Source organism: Rhineura floridana, chromosome 5, assembly GCF_030035675.1.
Source record: "Rhineura floridana isolate rRhiFlo1 chromosome 5, rRhiFlo1.hap2, whole genome shotgun sequence".
Taxonomy (NCBI): domain Eukaryota; kingdom Metazoa; phylum Chordata; class Lepidosauria; order Squamata; family Rhineuridae; genus Rhineura; species Rhineura floridana.
In genome coordinates, this window is record NC_084484.1 from 28,462,358 (window position 1) to 28,486,629 (window position 24,272).

The 24,272-nt window shown below is 40.3% G+C and overlaps 1 protein-coding gene across 3 annotated transcripts in view; it reads left to right on the plus strand.

Annotated features, from left to right (window-relative positions):
- The window catches only part of ABCC4 (ATP binding cassette subfamily C member 4 (PEL blood group)), a 205,346-nt gene that overhangs the window by 175,722 nt on the left and 5,352 nt on the right, over window positions 1-24,272 (plus strand). For all 3 annotated transcript variants that reach the window (XM_061630098.1, XM_061630099.1, XM_061630100.1), the window contains one exon: window positions 22,342-22,476. In XM_061630098.1, coding sequence (XP_061486082.1) covers window positions 22,342-22,476 — 135 coding nt within the window. The remainder of the gene's footprint in view (window positions 1-22,341; window positions 22,477-24,272) is intronic.

A 24,272-nucleotide genomic window follows, 5' to 3' on the forward strand; every position in this document is an offset into this window, starting at 1 on the left:
TTTGCTTTTATCGTAAAGTGAACCAAACTGAAGCCATTTTTAAATAATATAGGAAGTACTGGAGTGGAGCATCTCCCAGGCTCATGAGCTGGCAGCCTTGCTAGCAGGGTGAGGGGAGTAGCACTTCTTCTATTTCATCCTCTCGTGAAGGACTTTACAACAGTCTGCAAGTTCAGACGAAGCATGTGGTACAATTCTTCCCTCCCCCATGCTATTTTTCCATGTTGAAGAAAAGGACTGTATATCTGAATGCTGCCTCTGCACAAAGGAAACTTGAATGTCAGAGTGAAAGTTAGAACCCATTTCTCCTGAAACATTTTGGTTTTCCCCAAATTACATTTTGAAATGGTACTACCTATTCTGAAAATGTAGATCAGCCTTTTTAAAGGCTTAGATTTAGTACAAAATAGGTAAAAAGTCTTGCAACTAACCCTGTTCCGTATCAGTGAAATGGGAATAGTAATGCCATAGCTTCCTAGAACTTGTTGTAGAGATGACTGCGGGAAAGCATTTCACATGCTGATATTGTGGGGAAGGGCTGTATCTCATTAACAGAGCACTTCCTTTGCATGCAAGAGCCAGTGTGGTGTAGTGGTTAGAGTGCTGGACTACGACCTGGGAGACCAGGGCTCGAATCCCCACACAGCCATGAAGCTCACTGGGTGACCTTGGGCTAGTCACTGCCTCTTAGCCTCAGAGGAAGGCAATGGTAAAACTACCTCTGAATACGGCTTACCATGAAAAACCTATTCATAGGGTTGCCATAAATTGGGATCGACTTGAAGGCAGTCCATTTCATTTCCATTTTCCTTTGCATGCAAAAGGTCCCAACATATCCAGGTAGGGCTCCACATGTCCCCTGAATCGTTGGAGAGTTTCTCCCCATTCAGTGTGGACAGTACTGAGCTAGGTGGAACAATGGTCTGACTCAGTGTACGGCAACTTCCTGCATGGCATGACATATGTGAAGCAGGACATTCAGGTGAGCCAGTGTAGTAAAGTGGATTTTAAAGGGTGAGAAATTATGTATGATATTTTGCAATAAAAAAACTGTAAGAAAAGAGAGCCCAGGAAGAATGTAGATATAATTAAGTTTTGTGCAGCAAAAGCAAAGTCACATTAAACCAAACTAAAATCCTTTACATGCACCTGTAGTTAAATAGGTGTTGTTCATATTTTTTGCCTTTAGGCTGAAAGGGGTGAGAGAGAAACCAAAATATTTTTTTCTCTTTTGAAAAACCCATAAGCAAATTTTATAAAGTTGATTATAGTGTGTGTGCGTGTGTGTGTGTGGTTGATTGAGGTTGAATCAGAGCGACGACCCACCTTCATTTTTCATCAGGTTTTATTTTACTTAATGAGAAGAGCCTCCTTAGAGAACAAAAGGAAGAGAAGAATGCGCTTTACACAACTGCAGACAGAATTGGCCTTAGGAACTGTTTAATTCTAGCTTATTCTCTTCTCCAAAGCTACACTTCTGGTTTCACAATCCCAGTCACGCCTTGAGGAGAATATCTCCACAATATCTTTATTTTAATTATAAATATGCTTATCAAACGTCAAACAACTCAGAATCATTGAGAGAATCTCTATTGTGTAAGATGATACTGTCCTAAGACAATCACACCAATGAGTAATAATACTTTGCTCTTATACAGTACCTTTCATCTGGGAATCTCATAGCTTGTTGCAAACCTTAATTAATTAAGCTGCACGACACCCCTGCCAGGTAGGGAAATAATTGTAGACCTAGCCATTCCAGAGTTAGAAAAACCTGATCATCTAAGCATTCTCCTGTAACAATGCAAGGTTATTGTTACTGCCCTTCAGCGAGATGCTAGTTTCATGCCATAATTTAGTTTACCTGGTAACTAAGCTAAAAATACTCTAGATTTTAAAAACTTTATTCTGTTCTGTGGACAAAGCTGCCAGTGTGTAGGAGGAATTTTTGATACAGAATTTTCCATTGTTGTATTGTGTGGCCTTATTCCCATATAGAAATGTTTGTGCACTCTTGGAAATTAGCTCACATATGTTACTAGCCCTCTTGCTTTCATATGCCTGTGTAGTAATTTGTAGACTTACTTTTCTAATGCTTCACTGTCTAGTTACTTGGACACAAATTCTTACTTGTTGCAAGTAACCCAACAGACTTGCTGTTTTTTATGGCTTCCTTTTGGGTTTACTGAGTTTCTTTTGAATAACAGGTTTCTTTGAATTGTACTTCAGTGACCCAGTGCTCTTGAAACCATGAAGGACAAACCACTTAAAGTGTCTGGTGCTAATAAAAAATGTTCAGCTTTAAGAAAAAACCAATAATGTATATTATTTGGGTCTCCACTTCTACTGCAGTGGTTTTTGACCTTTCCCCATCAAGGAAGCCTTTCACATCCACTTGTGTGCCAATGAACCCTTGCCTTTGCAGAAGAGTATACGGCCTACTCTTGGGCACATGCTCAGATCACAAAAGAACTTGACCAGATTTTTTGAGCCTGAACTGAGCATGTGCCCTTTACATTCCTTCCACTACATACAGCAATAGAAGAGTAATAGCAGTGGACAAAATGTTTTTTTAGAAGCTTGTTCACAATTAGAAACATTGGAAGCTACCTTGCACCAGGCTGGACCATTTGTCCATCTAATTCAGCATTGCCTAGTCTATCTTGATCTCCAGGATTTCAAGCTAAGGTGTTCCCTTCACATGCTATCTGATCCTTTTAATTGGAGATGGTTAGGATTGAACATGGGGCCTTCTGCATGCAAAGTATGTGACATGTGACTGACCTAGAGTCTATTCCCATTCAGTTGCCTTCCCATTGACAATCCCCTTAAGGAATCTCAGGGTTCCCTGGAACACAGTTTGAAAGTCACAGGTGTACAGTACTTGCCAGACAAGACTTTATTTAACAAAAACAGTAAGGGTCTTTTGAGAAAACAAGTTTGATCAAACACCCAATGCCTCTGCAGCAGGGATGGGGAACCTGTGGCCCTCTAGGTGGTATACTCCAGCTCTCATCAGCCCAGCCAACATGGCCAATGGTTAAGGAGTTGTAGTCCAACAACATCAGGAGGACCACTGGTTCCCCATCCTAGCAGCTTTACAGAGCTGCTACCACTATGCTAAGCGTCTTTGAAAATATCTGTAAGGAAACCATGCTTCCTTCTACTGAATGATAATGATCACCATCATGAACCTCTCTCTGGTCATGTTTCTGAAATTTTCTAAAGTGACATAGTGCCATGTTTTTGATGCAAGTTTAAAAGCCAACAGTGTCATTAGGGTGCCATGGGATGAACTTCTACTGCTTCGGTATGTGGCATGTTGTCTGAAAGCAGTTTTCAGAGGGTATACTGATATCTTAACCTAGCTCCTCTGCCAAAGCATTCTGACCTACACTGTAGATAGAATGTTTTGTTCAGTATGGAATGGCTTCAACTATTTGTTGCTAGCAAACAAACCTGTGCTAATATCAAACAAATGCTGTACACTGCTTTATTTATTTATGTATTTATAAAAGCTGTGGAGTTCTTAGAAGCTTAGAGGTGATAATGTTCTGCAGCAGATTTCATATGATACAGTTTTTCCTAGACTGCACTGCATTGGATAGCGAGGTGGGGATTGGGGGTCACATGTTTGAATGCTTTCCTACAAAAAAAAAATCTTGGTATAATAGAAAGCAGCACATTGGGGAGAACACTAGTGTGGCACCCATCACAGTAAGAGGCTATGTTTCAGTGTGCTGGGAGCATGGTGGACCATACATACATGCAGCCCTCTCCTTACAGTCTGAATGGGCAGGTCAGGAAAAACTTGGTCATGTGATTCCGGTGCATGTATAGGTTGGTTGTCAGCTGCCAGACTAACAAAATAATAATACTAAAACCTTGCTTTTAAGTGGCCACAGGTGTCATATGTTAACCAATTTTCATAGTTATGGCTCATTTTGTATTTAGTAACTCTGAAAATGACTGGGGAGGTTTGTCTGATGCCTTATGAATTTTCTTTTAGTATATACATATTTGTATGCATTTCCCCTAATATACACATTTTGGCAAAGCAGTTTCCCCAAATATAATGCCTTTTTGTACATTATTTACATGAACATTTATGCACATTTACCCAAATATATCTAGTTCTGTACATGTTACTTGTCTGGAGAACTGCATTGCAACATTTAGAGGAGTGCAAGTTTTGAAGGATAGTTGCGTTTCAGTTCACATATTGTTTTGGAAAGTGCAGATTGGATAGGCACTCCTTCAAATTCGAACTGAATTGAATTTTTCTGCCATCCCTACTTATGAACAGCTATATTCCAATGGATTAATTTCCCTATTATTTTGGTGTTCGAATCGCATAATGTGGTATTAGAAAGGGAATAGAATCTGTAACTTACGAATGGTAAGTTCAGCTGCTACTGAAGCTTTTGCTGACCTGGCAGCATCAGATGGAAGGAAAGGTGTTCCATGTTAACTCAGAGGACATGTATCTTAGTCTTAAGAGAAAGCATAAAACTGTCTCTTTCTCTCTGAAGGTTTCAGATTTGACCCAGAAATGCAATGGCCATTTCCAAAGGGAGGCACTGTCAGATTCCAGCTGAGCTGGGATATGTATTAAGATTGATCATTTGCCTTGCCAAACCTAAACCACACCTTACAGACACATTGGCACCACTAAAAGATCTCGCTAAAGAAGGAGTCAGGCTAAGAGTTTCAGTGGGACGCCTGGAATGAGTCTGCCTTCACCAGAATAAGGCACCTCATTGCTTAATGTTCACACTTTGTCCTCATGATGTTGGAAATTTAAAGTGCGAGATTACTAGCCAAGTGTTTAATTGTGTTAGTCAAAAGAAGCAAAGCAGGAGCACTGATCTACCTCAGATGGGTCATGACTTCCCAGCTGGAGCCACAACTGGAGACAGAATACCACAGTTTTGGTGAAGACATTTGTGTGGCAATTGTTTTTTAAAAATGAGGGAAAGCACACGCGTGCTAGAAGCAAAAGATAAAGGGAGGGAAGTGAAGAGAAAGGGAAGGATAAATGTGTAAAGAAGTGCTTATGCAGTAAAATATAAATGTGGGCCCCAGGTGACAGTTTTGCATTAAAGGAGGGTCCTGGACCTGAAAACTAATGAAGAACCTGCACATACAGACATTAGCTGACCTGTGAATGCTAATTGTTGTGTAGGAGAAAAGGGTTGGTGCTTTTATTAAAGACAAGTCAGTAAAGGTTATTGTTTTAGTCAGACATATGGCAATGAAACTTATCTGATAAAAGTTAACTGAGAAGGAAAAATATTGGCTTGATTGAGCCAATGTTCTATAATTCTTATTATTTATTTCTAGAGAGTAGCTTTTAGCCTCTTGCAGCAAAAACAACAAAAATGTTGTGACATCTTAAAGACTGAATTTATTATGGCTTTTATGAATGCACAGAATGAGATTGTAAGTCAGGCCTGGTACCAGCGGATGCCCAGGCACGGGCCAAGGGCCCCTGCAGTCAGAAGAGTCCCTCCTAAATCTACAGGCTGGGGCTGAGAGGGTGGAGTTTCCTCTCTGCAATTCGTGCAAGCACTCACCACATCTTGGGTTCTGGTAGGTGTGTGCATGAGCGTACTAGCGGGCTGATGAAGTGATCTGGGAGGCAGGACGACTTGGGCCTATTTAAGCCTGTGCTGGCTGCATCAGGGGTTGGGAGGCTTTGCTCCCACTCTGCAGTCTGCTCCAGCACTGGGTCGCAGGACGTGATTTGCATCCCGGGATTGATGCCCCTGCCACCATCTTGGATGCACTGGCATGATGACATAGGAGACAGGGCGTGCCTATTTAAGCCCATGCATGTTTCAACAGGGGGGTCTTGGGGGGCATCAACAACCCTGTGCTAAGAACCCCCTGAAGTCTGGTACACAAGGGCTAACTCATGCCTGGTGCCAACGCTGTTGTAAATTGTCAAGTATATGTACATAGTTGGGGGGGAATATAAATAGTGAGGTTGGAGGGAAAGGAAATGCAGAAAAGGGAAGAGTGTTAATTACATAATTAACCGAGGTAATTCACAACAACAGATGTTGGGAAACCTTCCTAACTGTTAGAGCCATACGACAATGGCACCAATTACCTAGAGAGGCAGTGGGCTCTCCGACACTGGAGGCATTCAAGAGGCAGCTGGACAGCCATCTGTCGGGAATGCTTTGATTTGGATTCCTGCATTGAACAGGGGGCTGGACTTGATGGCCTTAGAGGCCCCTTCCAACTCTATGATTCTATGTAAGTAGCACATACAGTGCTGTTTGTGTTTTGTTTTTTGAAAAGAGGTACTGGTACTCATATCTTAGTAAAACTACCATAAGTACCAGCACAAAATGCCTGCCATGGGGAGAAAAAAGAAGTAGTGCTGGTACTCCCTACCGGTGAGTACTGTAACAAACAAACAGAAAAGCCCTGAGCACAGATATGCTGTCATTGGTGAGCTAATCAAGACACATAATGTGCTAAAGATCTTTTGTCTTGGTTCAGTCCAAAAGTGATAGTATTGAACCTCTTGATGTATTGTAATTCATTTATTTCATGTTATTAATGTATTTCTTGTATTTTTATTCTGCATTTTAACCCCACATCTTCCTCATGCACTATAGCATCAGTTAGCAATGTAAAATTGGAAGTCAAAACAACATTCATGATTAGTCCTTTGACTGAATATGAGTATAAACATAATGGAATTCATTCTTTGAAAATTAAAGTACCAACCAATCCACAACCTCATTCACTTGTGCTAAAAATATCTGGCAAAATCCTAATGTGTGTTTTACTAAATCTTTAGTTATATCTATTTCATATTGATGACTTTTTGTGCCAAACTTGGGATATAATTATGTAAACTTGACACAAAACTGAGCCAAAGTAACAGCTATAATGTTGCTGGGATTTTTTTTAAAAAAAATCCCACATATTCTGAAATTTTATTCATTTGTAGCATTTATGAGTTTCCTGTCTGCCTGAAGACACATGTGGTAATGTTCAGCAGTTAAAAATTAATACAATATTGCAACAAATATTAAAATTCTAATAATAAACACACACACACACACAACCGGGGGGAGAGGATAGCAGCAGAAACTCCTGTAAGAAACATAAAGACAGCAGCATTAAAAACAGTAAGAGCAACGCAACGATAGGATCAGACAACCAATTGCCACGGGCACAAAAGGCTTCTAAAACAAAAGGAGCACCCGAGACTGTGAATCTTTTCCTTCAAGGTGAGTAATGACCCTTTCCAAACTAGGCCAAGTCAATAGCCTGTCATCTGTAGGTTGGGCCATTTTCAGTATCTCAGTGTTGTCTGGATTGAACTTCAGTTTATTAGCCCTCTTGCCTGTCGTAGCTGTACTTGCCCATCCTTTCAGGATCTCTACCTCTGCTCCTGGTTTGATGAAAAATAAAAATAGCGCTAAATATTTTCAAGATACTGGTGACACCACACTCCAGAATTTTGGCCAATCTCTCTTCATTGGTGTCGTCATACTGGTAAAAGTATACATCAAATCCTGCAGCGTCTCAAAGTGCAAAGCTCATGAGACAGACCAGTAGCCACTCAGTGCTCAACTCTCTGGCATTGATGTAGATAGGATTGGATCTGCTGCAAAACAATGTCCACAACTCCCAGCCATCACTTCATCAGGTGATCCAGTAGAACTTTTAGTGTCCGCTACCCACTAAAAGGTCTTGAAGTAAATGTAAGCTCATGTCCCCCTTGTCTAACTCAAGTCCAGTGATGTGGGGTTTGGGGGAAAATTTGAATTGAATGATTTGCGTAAGGCTGTTTGCTTTGGAAAATTTTCAATTTTCTCACCCAAGAGAGCGATCTAATTTAACATGTTTATTTAACTTGTATTTAGTAAACAAGGCTAGAAGTTTTGAAACTGTCACACTTGCCTAATATTGTATTTGCTGTTGGCATCCATTCGTTATTACTGATGAACTATTTCAGCTGAAAAACAAAAATTCGCCCCAGATTAGCTTCAGTCATAGCTCTTCCACTAGGGCTGCTAAAACGGTCTCTTTTCCAAAACTTGACCTGAGCCCTAACTGACATGGGTTTTAGATAATCATTATCTTCTAAAAGTTCCTGGAACAAATTATGCAGTTGTTTTGGTATTCTGTTACCTCATCAAGACAATATGTTGTTTACTTCTGAAATTAGTGTTTACAAACTGGTACTGTATGCAAGCTTCAGATTAGGATTTTAAAAGTCCTGCATTGCTAGTTTAAAGAGTATGTAAGAAAAGCCCACAGTATTATTCGTTTGTTGATCCAAGTATTTATGATCAAACATTTTAGTGTGTATTCAAGCACACAGGTAGCTGCCTTATGTGCAGTCAGACCAATGGTCTATCTTGCCCAGTACTGTTGACAGCGAAAAGTGTTTGACAGGTCCCACCCCCACCCTGATACCATCATTTTACATAATTTGATTAAACTTGCTTCTTTTTTAAAAGAGTTTTGAGGATGAGCTCAGCATAAAGTACATTTTAATACTTTGTTGAGGGAAGAATATTTATATCCTTCATGAAAGCTGCACCTCAGTTTGCCACATGCTGTAGATTGAGGGGCACTCATGCATTCCTCATCCCTTGGGTAGTATGGCTTGTTTCTCAACTTGCTTGCATGGAACTGGGGCAAATACTGTTGCCAGAGCATCCATTGCAAACTTTGACAGTTGGTTTGAACCAGTTTGCAATTCAGAGGTTCAAGTGAAAGAACAGTAAGGTTCATCCACTCAAGCTTTCCCAGTCTAATCCTTGCCCCTCTGAGCGATGAATGGTAGACATACTAGGTGCCCTTTCTAGCAGCTAATAATATTATGAACTACAATTATGCCAGCAACATACAAATCCTTGTCTTTTCATGAGATGTGGAGTGGGTGGAAATCAGCTTATACACTGAGATGTTTGCCCATGGGGGAAGGGCCATAGCTCAGTGGTAGTGCATCTGATTAGCATGCAAAGGTCCCATGTTCAGTCTGAGAGATCTCCAGGTAGGGCTGGGGCGGTCCTCTGCCTGAAGCCCTGGAGAGTCACTGCCAGTCAGTGTAGATGGGTACTGAGCTGGGTGGATCAATGGTCTGACTCTATATAAGGCAGCTTCCTACGTTCCATTGTTGCTAGTAAGATGACAGCCTGGTCCATTGTTGTATGGAGAAAGCAGGATTGCTTGTCCTGGTCTGTGTCACATTATCTGAAATATATAATCAGGAGTGGATTCTTACAGTTCCTATATGCCAGCTGCACATATTCCTGGAGGACAAGGACCTAGCTCTCATAATTCATGTCAAAGCAACTGTGCAGATTTGTGATATTATTGCATTTTAAGCAGGGATTCCCTTTTATAAACAGTTTGGAAGCTACAGCTGGTTCAGGATATTACAGTTTAATTACTAATGAGATAAGGCCAGAGGGCTCATTTTGCTTCAATTTTAGCCCAGTTACATTGGCCATCTGTCTGGTTTCCAGTCTCAGTTCAAGGCTTTAGGTTAGTTATAATCAATAAAGTGCTAAATGGCTTGGGCCATGTCTTTTCTGATAATGTGTTGCTCCATATGTCCCAGGAGGTGCCACTCAGATTCTATGCCCAGGAGATATTAGATTAAAGGGATCTTTATGGAAGTGCCACAATTTGAAATTACATTTCCCAAAGAGACCCACTAGGTCCATTTCTTTGCAGTTTTAGACGCCAAATAAAACCATATATTTTCTACCAAGCTTTTGGAATATGTTAGTGGAATAATTTGACACGTGCTGTATGTCTTAGTTCTGTGGCCTTTTTAACAATAGTTACAGGCCTACTGCTGCTATACTATGATAATGTTTGTACTCTTTTTAGATCTTATTTGGGATGGGGGGGTCTGGAATTTCACTGCGTTAGGTTTGGTATACAAGATATGTAAATGGATAGAGTGAGTTAGAAGTGCTTTACAACATAACCTTAAGTACTGTTAATTTCTGAATTTCAGTTGAAATGTGTGCTCAGAGGATATTTGATTTGATACCATCTAGTGGCTAGAAGGAAATGTGTGTGGTGAATCCATGTTTAATTTTGCAGGTCATCCTACTAGTGCTTTTTTCTTCAGACTTCATTAAGCTTTACCAGGTAAACAAAATATCCAGGTGTGTAACAGCTTTAGGCTTCATTGTGGCTTATTATGATTATGTGCATCTTGGCAATTCTTAATGCTAAGCAGCATGTGGGGAGGTTAGTTATGTAAATTTAGTGGAGCAGTGGGGATTTGTAGTAGGAAAGAGTTGTTCTTCATTTAAGGCAGTGGTTTTCAAGCGTTCTACATTTAGCGAAACCTTTTCACACAGATTTGTCTATTGTGCATTTTAATGAAAGCAGGGTTAGAATAGATCAGCCTTCCCAACCCTGGTGCCCTCCCCCCCCCAGTGTTTTGGACTACAGTTCTCTCAGCCAGTTGATGGGAGTTGGAATCCAATAATACTTGAAGGGCATCAGGCCAGGGAAGGCTGAGGTAGATTAATTTGGGATTTTCTGATACCATCCAACATGTATGGGTAGCCTTTCCAGAACACATTAATAACTCATCTGAGGAAAGGTACCAGAAGAAGCAGTCTTCCACAATTGAGGTGAAGGCCTTTTAGAGCCTGTTCAAGTAAGTATTGCACACACACTAAGGTTGCCAGGTCTCCAGTTTTTGCCCAGAGACTCCGGCTTTTGGGGGCCCTCTCTGGGTGAGTCACCTTAATCTCCAGACTCTTGGCTTTCATTTAAAAAAAGAGTTAGGTCCTAGGTGGTCTGGTTCAAAAGATACAAACCAAAATGTCAGCCCCCCCCTCAACTCCTGTTAGTTCTGGCTGCTCTGATTCCTGTCCTCGCAGGATTTTTAGCCAATAAGTGAAATCAGGGTAGTGATTGACAAGATTTGTTGACCCCCATGTAATACCTAATCCCCATTTCAAGTTCTGAGAACAGTTTCCTTTTCCTACTTGTCTCATATCAGGAATTCAGTAAATATATAGCTTTCAGCAGCATAAAAAGTACTTTCTTTGTACAGGATTGGGACTTCCTTCTGAGTAAACATGCAACAGAAATCACAGCAGGATCTTGGTGGGCATACACAGTAAACAATTTTAGTTATAAGTGTACATGCAGTTTTTTTAGTTACTTGCAAAAATGGCAAATAATTTTTGAACAGAAGTTTTAAAAAATGTACATGCTGCAGTGTTATACTTTTCTAATTAAGGAGCCAAACAAGATTAAATTTTACTGGACTGTTGAAGAGGGCAGTTTGTCTTATTCATAACCTGTTTTGAAAACCTTCTCAATATGAAGCTTTTCTGGGAGTAAAGCTGCAATGCTAATTCCACATACTTGGGAGTTAACCCCACTGAATTTAGTAGGACTTACTTTTGAGTATACATGGTTAGGATTGTGGTGAAAATCCATGGGATTTTTGAGTGAACATAGAAAAGGATTGTGTTGTAAATCTTTGTCTTCCCCCTGATAGTTTTTTTAAAAAAGCAGTTAGGCAGGGTGTCACGGCTTTATTTGGCAGGAAACTAATCCTTTGAAAAAATGTTTTGCAGTGGCCAACTGGTTTTGACAATAAATTATTATATGGGGTGTATGTATTTTTACATCTCCAGTGTGTGTGTATGGAATATTTCCAACAACCCTATGAGGTAGAGTTGGAAACCAATGCAGCTCACAAGAAATAAAGCCATTTAAAATCCAATAACCATTTAAAAAGTATAAAACAGTTGCAAAACAGCTTAACGTGGCATGATTCTGAATTTTGGATTGGGTGAGTGAAGTTCTTTATTGAATTTCAGTCCTGTGCATACTTCCCTATCTGAGTAAATCCCATTGAATACATTGAGACTTGCTTCTGACTAAACATGCATAGGATTGCACTATAAATATATTTACAGGTTGTGTAAATAAGAACCATCTTTGACATTCATTCTTATATAAATATTTCTTCATACTATGTCTTGATACGTATCTGATTTCACACTATGGTTGTAAATTACTATTTACAAATTATTTCCTCTACATTTGAAGTGTGCACTTCTTCCTTGGGGTGGTCATGGTCCCCCTTTGTTGTTTTCACCCTGAAGGGCAGTTTAGGCTGAGAGATGGTGCATAGCCCATGGTCACCCAATAAACTTTGTAGCTTATTTCCATTTTAAAATTTCATTAAAATTTCTATGCAGGCAAAGTTTCTGAAGTAATGCAGATCCACATAATACATTTAAAGCACACCCAACTCACATTTAAAGCACATGACTTCCCCCAAAGAATCCCGGGAAGTGTAGTTTCCCCCTCACAGTTATAGATCCCCACAACCCTTAACAAAATACAGTTCCCATGATTCTGTGGTGGGATTCATGTGCTTCAAATGTGTGTTGAATATGCTTAAAATGAATGGTGTGTATCTGCCCTAGTATGCTGTGCATTCATTAGTGAATTGAAAAGAACCATTTTAAAAGATAACTTTTTAAACAGAGTTGCAGCTCAGTGGTAGGGCATATGCTTTGAATGCAAAGGTCCAAAATTCAATCTCTGGAAGAGAGTATTGCCTGGAATTCTGGAGAGCCAATGCTAATCCATGTCATCATTACTGAGCTAAGTGGTATCAAATGGCCTGCCTCGGTATAGGGCAGATTCCCTTGTGCCTAAAAGAGGAGAGAGGCCCAAGGGCCACAGTGACTCCAACATTTATTTATGTATTTTATTTACAACATTTATACACTGCTTTGTTGTAAAAAACCTCAAAGCAGTTTATAGAAGGAATTAAAACAATAACATTATTGGCAAAAACAGTTAAAAACATTCAAAATAATAAAGCCAGCAATGAGTTAGAAACAGATAAAAAACATAATAGTTTCTATATACTTGGGTAAGCTTGCCTAAACAAAAATGTTTTTAGCAGGTGCCAAGAAGATTTACGTATCTTTAAAGTTGACATTGAACTTGTCAAGGATTATCAATACCTTGGCACAGTCATTACCAAAAGGGAGGCAATAGTCAAAGAATCAGAAGAAGGCTAGGACTGGGGAGGGCAGCTAGAGAGAACTAGAAAAGATCCTCAAATGCAAAGATGTATCACTGAACACCAAAGTCAGGATCATTCAGACCATAGTTCCCGATCTCTATGTACTGATGTGAAAGTTGGACAGTGAAAAAAGTGCATAAGAGAAGAACTCATTTGAAATGTGGTGGTGGAGGAGAGCTTCGCGTATACCGTGGACCGCGAAAAAGATAAATAATTGGGTGTTAGAACAAATTAAACCAGAACTATCACTAGAAGCTAAAATGATGAAACTGAGGTTATAATACTTTGGACATATAATGAGAAGACATGATTCACTAGAAAAGAAAATAATGCTGGGAAAAAAAGACAGGAGTAGAAAAAGAGGAAGACCAAACAAGAGAAGGATTGATTCCATGAAGGAAGACACAGACCTGAACTTACAAGATCTGAACAGGGTGGTTTATGACAGATGCTATTGGAAGTCACTGATTCATATTGTCGCCATAAGTCATAATCAATTTGAAGGCACATAACACACACAAAATGAGTATAATGAAGTGCCTGCCTAATGTCAATATGCAGGGCCTTCCAAAGCGTAGGTACTGTTACACTAAAGGATCGATTTTTTTCAAGAGCAGAACAAGTACCATGTGGCACCCGTAACATGGAAAGCATACCTTGAACTTGGCCTGGTAGCAAATCAGCAACCAGTGCAGATTTCAGAGCAGAGGTATTATGTGCTGACAGGGTCTCACTCATGTCAGCATTCGTGTCACATCATTCTGCACTAACTGCAGCCTCCGGGTCAGGTGGTCCCATGCACTCAGTTCAACCCCCTTTCAAAAAGAGGGAAGGCCAACCTGGCAATTTCCGTATCAATCAAGCACCATATTGTTGTTGGAGAATGAGATTTTGTATTTTTTTCATTCTGCTGTTTATTTAAGAAAATTGTGACATTCTAGAATACTTTTTATTTTTACATAGCTAGGAGGAATATTTATTTATTTATAAAAGTATTTCTATACTGCAGGAGTCACCAACCTTTTAGGCACATTTCAAATTTTGAGAGTCTACTGGGGGCGCCAGTCATGGGGCGTGGCATAGCACAAAATGGCTGCCGTGGGGCAGAACACAAAATTAGGGAGTAGTCATGGTGAAGCTTTTCTCATAATTGTATTTCCTCTGAGAAAAGGCTTGACCTGTTGAATTTATGCCTGTAATTACCTTTTAAAGGAATAAGAACCCTGTTTTTCCCCGTGCCAACTCTAAACCAAAGCCTAGACTGCCATCCAATACTCACTTACCTGGAAGTAACCCCCATTAAACACAAACAGAATAACTTCTGAGAAGACATGCATACAATTATACTGTATGTTTATTATATAGTGAATTTGTAACGAGTCCCTGGTTTTTAGCTCCTGCAAAGCAGGGGACATGCCTAAACCTCTTTGCAAAGTTTTCACTTTTGTGGGGAGGGGGATTCTTTAACATTCACCCACATTTATTGCTTAGTAGTATTTGCAGAAAATAACTTCTAGGCATTACCATTAACTGAGGCAAATCAAGCACAAGAAAGATGCATCCTGATTGCTAGGGGAAAAGGCTGATTGCTAGGGGAAAATGGACACTCCAAGGACTAGGAAAAAAGACAGAGGCAGGAAAAGTGGGATAAAAGGGAGGACAAAATGGCAGTTCTTTAGAACCCCAGGGATCCCTATTGCCTGGTGTCCGGACAACTCACTTATCCATCACAGTTCTGACTTCACTTATTGGCTGACAGCACTGATAGGCAGGAGCACCAGGCTGGCTCATTTCACATAAAATCACTTAGAAGAGTACTTGCACATTTGGCTCTATAACTTTCTTTCTAGGAAGGCTAAGTGACTTCATCATCTGGACATCCCTTACCAAAAGAGAAATAAACTATTTTTTAGAAAGTGTGGCCTTCACTGCTCCGTAATGTCCTTTCTTGCTCCTGTCACTTTAATATTTGTGCATATGCATGTGAATGAGTAGTGGAAGCACAGGCTGCAGCAAGGAAACGATAAGGAGACAGCGGTAGGGGGCTGGAGTGGCATCCTGAGAGCTGATTAAACATTCAAGATTAATCCGGTCAGGTTTGGTGCTTACCTGAAGTCATGTGAACAGCCCAATCAATATCTCTGTAGGAATACTGAGAGAGAAGAAAAGGTCACACCAATTAATTTATAAGAAATCTGGTACTCAAATCATGTTCTCCTGAGTTCAGGTTCTGGGCTAGAATATTATGCCTTCTTAACCTGTTGGATTATTCCTGTCTTGTCTTGTAGTAACCCTGGATCTGTCTGGGTTATGAAGATGAATGTAGCAGTTGCATTCTGGGGTGGTGTCTAGAGCAAAAAATTAAGTTGTCGTGTTCGTAGAATGAGCACCTCAATCTGGGGTAATTTTGATGACAACACTTAAAATACAAATAGTTAAAAGTACAAATAGTTAAGGGTTGGATTCTACCACTCTTTCCCCTTAAATAGCTAATCTTACAGGTAACTTTTTTTCTCTTTTGTTCCTCTGGGTTCATCTCACAGAGTTAGAGATTCCTCTCAGCCTGAGCAGGAATGTCAGAAACTTGGCCAAAGTATTAGTCTTTGATTATAATTTATATATGCGTTCGTTGGAATAGAAGCGCCTATCCCTTCCCCTAGGCCCTACCTTGACGTCTGTGATTTGACATCAGCTGCTATTCTGAAATATAACATAATCGCACAATAGGCTGCTTTTTCTGCCTTCCCACCCCCTTCCCTTTAACCATTTCATTCCATAAATCTGTGGCAGCCCAGTGGCTCAAACATTTGCAGTCTTCATGAAATCCCACCTGATCCTTTCACCACATCCCTGCTGCTGCAGACGATCAATTGTAGCATGGTTGGGAAATTAATTAAAATTCCAAGTAGCTGGGGACTATAAAATGGGGTGGGAATTCAGCAGTTCACGGGCCCTTGGATAAATCCCTTGCTAGTTGCAGACCCCCTGGTCTTGTTTCAGTGCATCTGTTTCAGTGCAACACTCATACTGTTGGATTTTGTATCCGTGCTTTGTGAGGGGGTTGTATAAACATTGAACCTACCCCAGAATTATGTACCTTGTGAGTCTCAGTTTCTGGTTTTATATAAAGGCAAATTTCTGACCCAGGTAGCTATAGAGAAAAACTTGACAGAATGCATAGGTCGTGTCATGAGAAGTTCAACAGGGGGCTGAGCAAGACACAGTGTTTCTCTTTATAGCTCCAGCCATGTCCTCCCACTGCTACTAATCTGAGCCTGCCCACCTTGTGATCTGTCAAGCCAAGTCAAGCTCACCAGGGAATAAACCTCCTGTTTTGATGCTTGTTTGGGGCTGTGAAATTGGGGGGGGGGTCAGATACTTGTGGTTCTGAATTTACAATGTTAAACAATGGCAAGAGAGTGTTTGGCGAATTGAACTGTCTGAAAAACTAACAGGTGGTTCAGAAGACTAGCTGCGCAGAATCAATTTGTCGAAACGTCATAGCCATATTCTGATCACAGGCACCTCGAGCTTTGTTTTGGCGTTTTACGTTGCAATAGTATTTTGTGTGGTGGTATGGTGGTGCTCTACTGCTTAATGTAACAATAACCATGAAATATGCGTAAGGTGAATGTTAGAAGAGAGACATTTGTTTATACTTGTTTATAGTTTTAATTGTTTTGTGTATATTAAAACATTAAAAATATATTCAAACATAGCTGCTGGGCTGTATTTGGCTGGGTGGATCACAAGTTAGGTAGACCTGGACTCTTCACTAGGATCTGCTCATCGGATCTCTCTTCCAGGCTTTCCGCCAGTTCTCTTCTCCACCATCTCCCCCTGGATACTTTTGAATCTGAACTTTTGAAGGCAAAATAAATTATGTGATATAGGCAAATGTGCTTAATATTCTCAATTCTCATTTTGGAATTTTGTATTACTATGGTTCGTAATTCAGTGAGTGGCCTAAGGTAACCCAGTGAGCTTCATGGCTGAGCAGGAATGTGAATCCTGGTATCCCAGGTTCTAATCAGACACTCTAACCACTACACCACACTATCTTCCATATGTATTGGGCAGTAGTCCACATTGTAAACCAGGGCTGCACACTTTCAATCCATTAAATCAAATGTAGCCAACCTGCCTGGTGTTATGAACTTTCAGGTTTTGATGTGCAGTGCTTTCCAAACTTCCTTTCCCATGTGCTGCTTGAAAATTGCTGATGGTCTCGGTGGACTGCTTAATGATTTATCTGCCTGTTGTAGCGATTGTAATGCACTGTGCTAGATGCTATATGATTTTTAACTGCATTTCTGTTGGTTCTTTTATTTCATAGAATTCAAATTGTAATGCAATAAAATACAATATAAGAAATAAAAGAACCAATGGAAACACAATTAAAAATCAATATAAAAATTTAATGCAAACATATCATGAACCACCTGAATGAAGTTTGCAGACCATGGTTTGGGAAAACCAGCATTAGTGCTTTTGCAGCGCTAGGATTAAGCACAGAGTTGCCAACTAACTGGAACAGAGGGAGCGGGGGGCAGAGAGGAAGAGAACAGTTTAGCCATACCTTTTATTTTTCTTGTATGCCAACTGCTATAAAAGTAAGGGGCAAGACTTGGTCCCCCCCCATTTTGCATAAACTGTACAACCTTTGTCATTCAGCTCTGTTTCCTGTCCCACCAAAAACCTGTAGGCTCTGTCTGAGACCTACTCTGGACTCTACGCTTGACACACAGAGCTCAGGACATGGCCAAATACCAATCCCTTTTTTATTTCAAGAGTTGACAGTCTTAAGATGCTGGTGGACTGCCATGACTAGGGAGCTGCATTGTGCTTGCTTTGTCACTGTCAAGGCTGGGCTGACTGGGAACAAGACAGAAGACGGGGCCAAAGAGCAGGTCAGGATCAAAGGAAAAACGAGGAGGCAGATTCAAGAGCAAGCTAGAAGATGGAACCGATGAATAACCAAGGCTCCTGGCATACACCAGAGCGCAGGCAGATCTTGTCGCCTGAATACATTTCAGCTCAGAAAGGAAGCTCTCTATACTCCTCGATGGATTCAGTGGGGAGCCCAGATGGATGGAGTCAGTTCTTCATTGACGTTCTTCCTTGAGAAGACTGCAAAATGCAGTCCAGTGATTTAGAAGATGGTTAAATACATAATAAGTTTGGCCTCAGAAGAGGAATTAGTGATCAGCCCAGAATTGGGTTTGAAGTCATTTAGTGTAAACAGCAACAAATAAAGTTCCACTTAAATACATGAGGCCATCTATCCCCAAGTATAATTTACTTACTTTGATATCCTTGTAACCAAAATGTCATAATAGAGCAATAATAGAAATTGTGGACTACCTGAAACGGCAAGATTGTTTTTGTTTTCTGTTCATGTAAAACGAAGGACCCCTTTTATTATTTATCTATTATTTTATTCTTTATTATATTTATATCCTGCCCTTCCTCCTAGCAGGATCTCAGGGAGGCAAACAAAAACACCCTAAAATATCATAAAAACAGACTTTACAATATATTAAAACAAAACATTTTTAAAAAAAGCTTTAAAAAAAGCTTTAAAAACATCTTAAAAAGCAATTTTTGTCATGGCTTCTAAGTTTGACTCGTGCTGCTTAAATATTCTAATTTGTTATGTTCTCCAGAGCCATTTTTGGTGGCATATTAAATGTCACAGTGAAAACTGTGTGTGCGTGCACGCGCCCATGTAAATACCAATTTTCTTGTATCTCTGCTTGGCAACATTTTTTGTTTTTGTTTTGCAAAATGTTTGAAAAGACAAGGGCATGCTTTCCTCTTAAGGCAACCAACTGAGACGGGGGGAAGTCTCTCAAGCTGTAGTGGTGTCAGTCCCCTAAACAACTAACTCCTCCTTGTGCCTGTGCTTTAGGCAAAACAGACCAGCAGGTCAATTTCCCTTTTTTCTCTTGGTGAGGAGATGAGATGGGTGTAGGCTGAGGCACTGTATTACCATATAGTTAATACATAGGGGGGGGGAGATAGTTTTGTGTTGTTTTTGAAGCACAGCTTAGAAGTGCTGTGTATATCAGGAGTGATAGCTGCTGCAGCCACCAAGAGGCTTTTAAAGAGGCAAATATATGGACTTAGGAATAGGACTTTTTATGCTGTATTTAGAGCCAAACAAAAAGTTTCAGTTTATGTATATCTTCACAGAAGAAGTCTATATTTATAGACTAGATTTTTTCCTCTGTCCTGTCAAAGGGAATGGCTACACAATAAAGAGCTATACAGTAGGGCCCCGCTTTACAGCGATTCGCTAATACAGCGGTCTCAATTAGACTAAAGCCCCACTCATACGGCGCTTCTTCCGCTTTTACAGCAGTTTTCGGGCATCGCGCACCATTCTATTCAATGGGTTCCGCTTTTCAGAGGTTTTTGCTTTACAGCAGGGGTCCGGAACGTAACCCGCTGTATGAGTGGGGCCCTACTGTACTCCTTTAAAATTATACATTCAAGGCATCTGTACTGAAATGCCAAATTGTAGGACATCTTAATTGTTGTGCCAGTGCTGTGTATATATGTATATGAAAGATTCAATTATCCTTAAAATCTTAGGAAAGGTGCTGTTAATTTATTTATTTATTTATTTATTTATTTATTTATTATTTGATTTATAGCCCGGTCTTCCTCCCAGCAGGAATTATAATTATAATTAACTGTAGTAAATAAAATATTGCAATGAATACCTAATATATAACGTTGGTAATGTGTCATTGTATATGATAAATGGGAGATAATAGAGATAAGAAATCAAAATATCGTAAGATGGCCATCATTGGTGAAAATATTTGCAATGTCATGTAATATTTGAGTATTGAGCTAAGTGACACAGGCAGGCTACAAACTGAAACACAATTAGTGGAGTAAAACCCATTAGTAGTAGACAGTGTGGTGTGGTGGCACCTGTCCTCCTGATAGCTGAGTCGCTGCTTACTAGGTTGGAGAAGATGGGGTGGTGCAAACACAACAGCAAGAGCACCAGATTACTGGGACTGATGTTGCAAAAGGCTGTGTGGGGTAAATCCAATGAGGAGATCTGACAGATGGAGTAAATGTGGGGTATACATGTATGGATCCACCCAACCTAAATCTGACTGTAACTTAGGATGGACCCACTAACCAGGACAGGCTATTGTTATTGTTATTCATTAGATTTATTAGTTGCTTGATATCTAAAGGTCCCCAAGCAACTTACACAATGTTAAAACAAAAACAACTAAAACACACTATAAAAACATAAAAATAAACAACAAAACAATAGTAATAGCACCCCCTGCAGCCACAGGAAGGTTTGGCAGCATATTAAAACAAAACATCATCTCAGTCTATCAAATGCCTAGGAGAAAAGGTACATCTTTACCTGGCACCGAAAAGATGACAGTGAAGGCACCAGGCAGACCTCACTGGGGAGCATATTCCACAGATGTGGAGCCACAACTGAAAAGGCCCTCTCCCTTGTCACCACCCTCCAAGCCTACCTCAGAAGGGAGCGTGAAGAAGGACCTCAGAGGAAGTTCTAAGGTTCCAGGTAGATTTATATCAGGAGAGGCATTCCAGAAGATATTGGGGTCCAGAGCTGTAATGAGCCTTATAGGTCAAAAGCGGCACTTTGAATTGGACTAGCTTCATGGACAGTCAACATTGTATTGTATTTGTGATGTTGACGCCTCTAGTGCTAATTGGCGGAGCCAGAGATGATAATAAGAACGTGTCTTACTAAGGGCTAGAAAAAGCTAGGGAACCTATGAAGCGGAGAGCCCAAAAGTGGAGGTAGGTTATGGAAAGTGGCAAGTAGTGGTGATATCCATTAACACGATGGAAGGAAAGATGAAAGAAGGATGAGTGAGACAATAGGCTTGGGAGATATGGACTAAGTAGCAGAGAGGGCATAGGGTTGCCATCTTATGAGAAGCAGTCTATGCATTTTAAGAGCTACACAGAAGGGAGAACTCCAGTAGTTCTGCCACCACTTAGCAATTTCAAGGAGGCAGTGAGGGTAAAAAAGCAGTAGGGTAGAGGTACTGGATTTAACTTATGATCTGAACTTATTTGGACTAATAGTTTGGCTGTACTTTTCTAGTAGTTCCTTAATGCCCTTCTCCAAGTAACTACTTTTTTCTAATTTTCGTTCACAACCAAGAGCTCATTCTGATTTGTCTTATGCAGCCACTGTCAGCAAGTTTTCCCCCTTGTGTGGTCCATATTCCTACATTTGCATTTTATGGAATGAAGTTATTTGTGTGACATTCGGGTTGTGAGCATTTTGTTCTGACTGTGCCCCTAGGTGATGATATCTGAGATTTTCAAACGTCTTTCCCAGCTTTAGCTACTTTAAGGCATGGGGAGATGATTGTGTTCTACTGAACTATCCAAAGCTAAAGTTCTGTGAGACACAACAGCACTCATGTGCATGTGTGAAGTACATTAAGAAGAAAATGTTCAAGAGAAAATGAAAGGTAGCTTGCATGTCAAATTTAGGTCTTCTGCATTTCGGATATGCTGGTTAGAGCAGTTTAGTATATCTGGAAGGTTGTGGAATAGAAGTCTTGGTTGAAATATACTACATGACTGCCACTAAGTCCATTTAGAGGTAGACCCATGTCCAAACCATTTGGATCGATGAAGTCAACGATTTTAGATGGTGGTATTTGTGTTGTGGCAGTCCTTGTATAAGTGCCTTAATGGCATATTTCTGATGGCTTGAGGATGGGCATTAGTTTGTGTTATACAATATATCCTATACCAGTTTTATTAATTATGTAAGGTACGTCTCTGAATATCAGTTGCTGGGAGAAATGAGTGGAAACAGGTGATTACAATCACCTCCTGCTTATAGGCACCTCCTTAGGCATCTGGTTGGCCACTATGGGAACAGAATTCTGGACTAGAACAAACTTTAATTTGATCTAGCCGGTTTCTTCTTGTGTTCATCTCCCATGTTCTGCTTCATAGTCCTTCATCAAAACCCACTTTTACCATGAGGCCTTTGACTTAATCCCTTAGTTTTCTTTCCTAACTGCAGTATTTTTAAATAAATAAATAATAACAAGTTTTAGTATGTTGTTAAACAACAGTTTACAGCAGTGATTTACTTGTCCTGTTAAAAGTGAATCTCTCAGAGCATAAAACTCAGGTGCATGCGAAATGGGGCTGTTGTACCGAGCAAAACGTGTCTTCTTGTTGCCAACTTTCACCTGTTGTTAACCAGCTTGCTTCTGCTGACTCATCAGGTTTTGGATTCAGGACGGCTTAAAGAATACGATGAGCCATACATTTTGCTACAAGAAAAGGAGAGCCTGTTTTACAAGATGGTTCAACAATTGGGTAAGGCTGAAGCTTCATCCATAATGGAAACAGCAAAACAGGTAAGGTACTTCCCCACCCCCACCCCTGCCCTTACTAAATGTTGTAATTAAGTTTGTCTCAACAATTTACTTTTCACAAGTTAGCATATTCAGTGTTTCAGGGGAAAAACATCCTCTCCACTATAGTTAAAACTCTCATAGCTTTTCAATTATAAACTCTTGTTTTTCTATCCATTATTACTGGGATTTAGAATAATATATGCCCTGAGCTGAAAATGACATACTCCCATTGCAGACAACAACTATGTTCGGGATTGTTTGTTTTTATACATGTGGGGAAGATAATACACACTCTGGTCTTAGACATGCTGTGCTCTTAGACATGTCCTTTCTTTCTACCACCTTGTTGCATATTGCTTGGCAGTGTTCAGTGTGCTCCCCGAGGCCGTGCTTTTGCCCAATAAATCTGCAGTTTATACATGTGCAAGCGAGAGGAAATTTTTATATTGGCTGTAAATGTACAAATAATGTAAAGAGTGTATTTTTAAAAGCACTAGAATCATTCAATTCTTCCACTGGTTCTTTGCACAATCTGAAATCTAAGACAAATGAAAAAATACAAACAATGCTCCAACAATTTATGATAATAATATTGCATTACCGCTGCCTTGCAAATAAGCCTAATACAATGCTTCCTAGCCTGTTGTGTGCTCATATGTTTGTGAGTCATTCAAAGAAAATATTTGACCTAAGGTGGGGGGAGCTTATCAGTGCCTCCAAATTGGACTAAAGTTTTCCAAGTCTTGGCACCTGCAAATTACTCTTATTTATCCCAGATTACCAAGTGAATGGACAGTCTTCAGGGCTGACCCGATGACAAGATGGAATGAGACAATTGTTACATGCAGCAGGCACAGGAGAGTAGCACATTGGTGCCCCCCTCTCCACTTGCCACATTATTGGGTGGAACGGTTGGCTTGCTGGCCAGCTACCCACCAACCAGGCTAGGCTTTCCGCTTCCTCCTCCTGGCAATGGGGATCCTTTCTCAGAGTGAGGTGGCCTGGAGAGTGACTACGCCATTTCTGCAGTTTGCCATAGCAGCTAGAAAGGCTGCTTAAAAGTATTATTATTTATTTATTAAATTTGTATCCCACCCTTCCTCCTAGGAGCCCAGGACAGCAAACAAAAACACTAAAAGCACTCTAAAACATCTTTAAAAACAAGATACATTAAAACATATTTAAAACAAAACATCTTTTTAAAAAAGCAACTTTAAAAACAACTTAAAAAGCAATTCCAGCACAGATGCAGACTGGGATACGGTCTGTACTTAAAAGGTTTGTTGAAAGAGGAAAGTCTTCGATAGGTGCAGAAAAGATAATAGAGATGGTGCCTGTCTAATATTTAAGGGGAGGGGGAAACCCCTACATTGAAGCAAACTTTCTCATTTCTGCAGCAAAGCACAGTAGCAGTGCAGTCACTCTCCGTGCCACCTCACCCAGAATGCTGCATTCTGAGAAAAGACTTCCTTGGCCCTTTGTCAGAGTGAAGCCTGGACAGGGAGAAGGAAAGGGCAGTGGCAGAGAAATTGCTAATGCAACTGCAATTTTTTAAAAATAAAATTAAAAGCAAGGGGGGCAACAGGAACGAAACAGAGGATGCTGCTGCCACAAAAACAAACGGAGGAACAAGAGAAGGAAGGCAGCAGTGGCAGGAAAAAGAGGAGGAGCCCCACCTCAGGTGGCACTGATCCTTGCAATGACCAGTGATCCAGCATTCTTATGCAGTGAAGAAGTTTAATATATCAACATGGAATTGCTTGGGCCTTGCTGCAAATTGAAATGTTAAGGTCCTA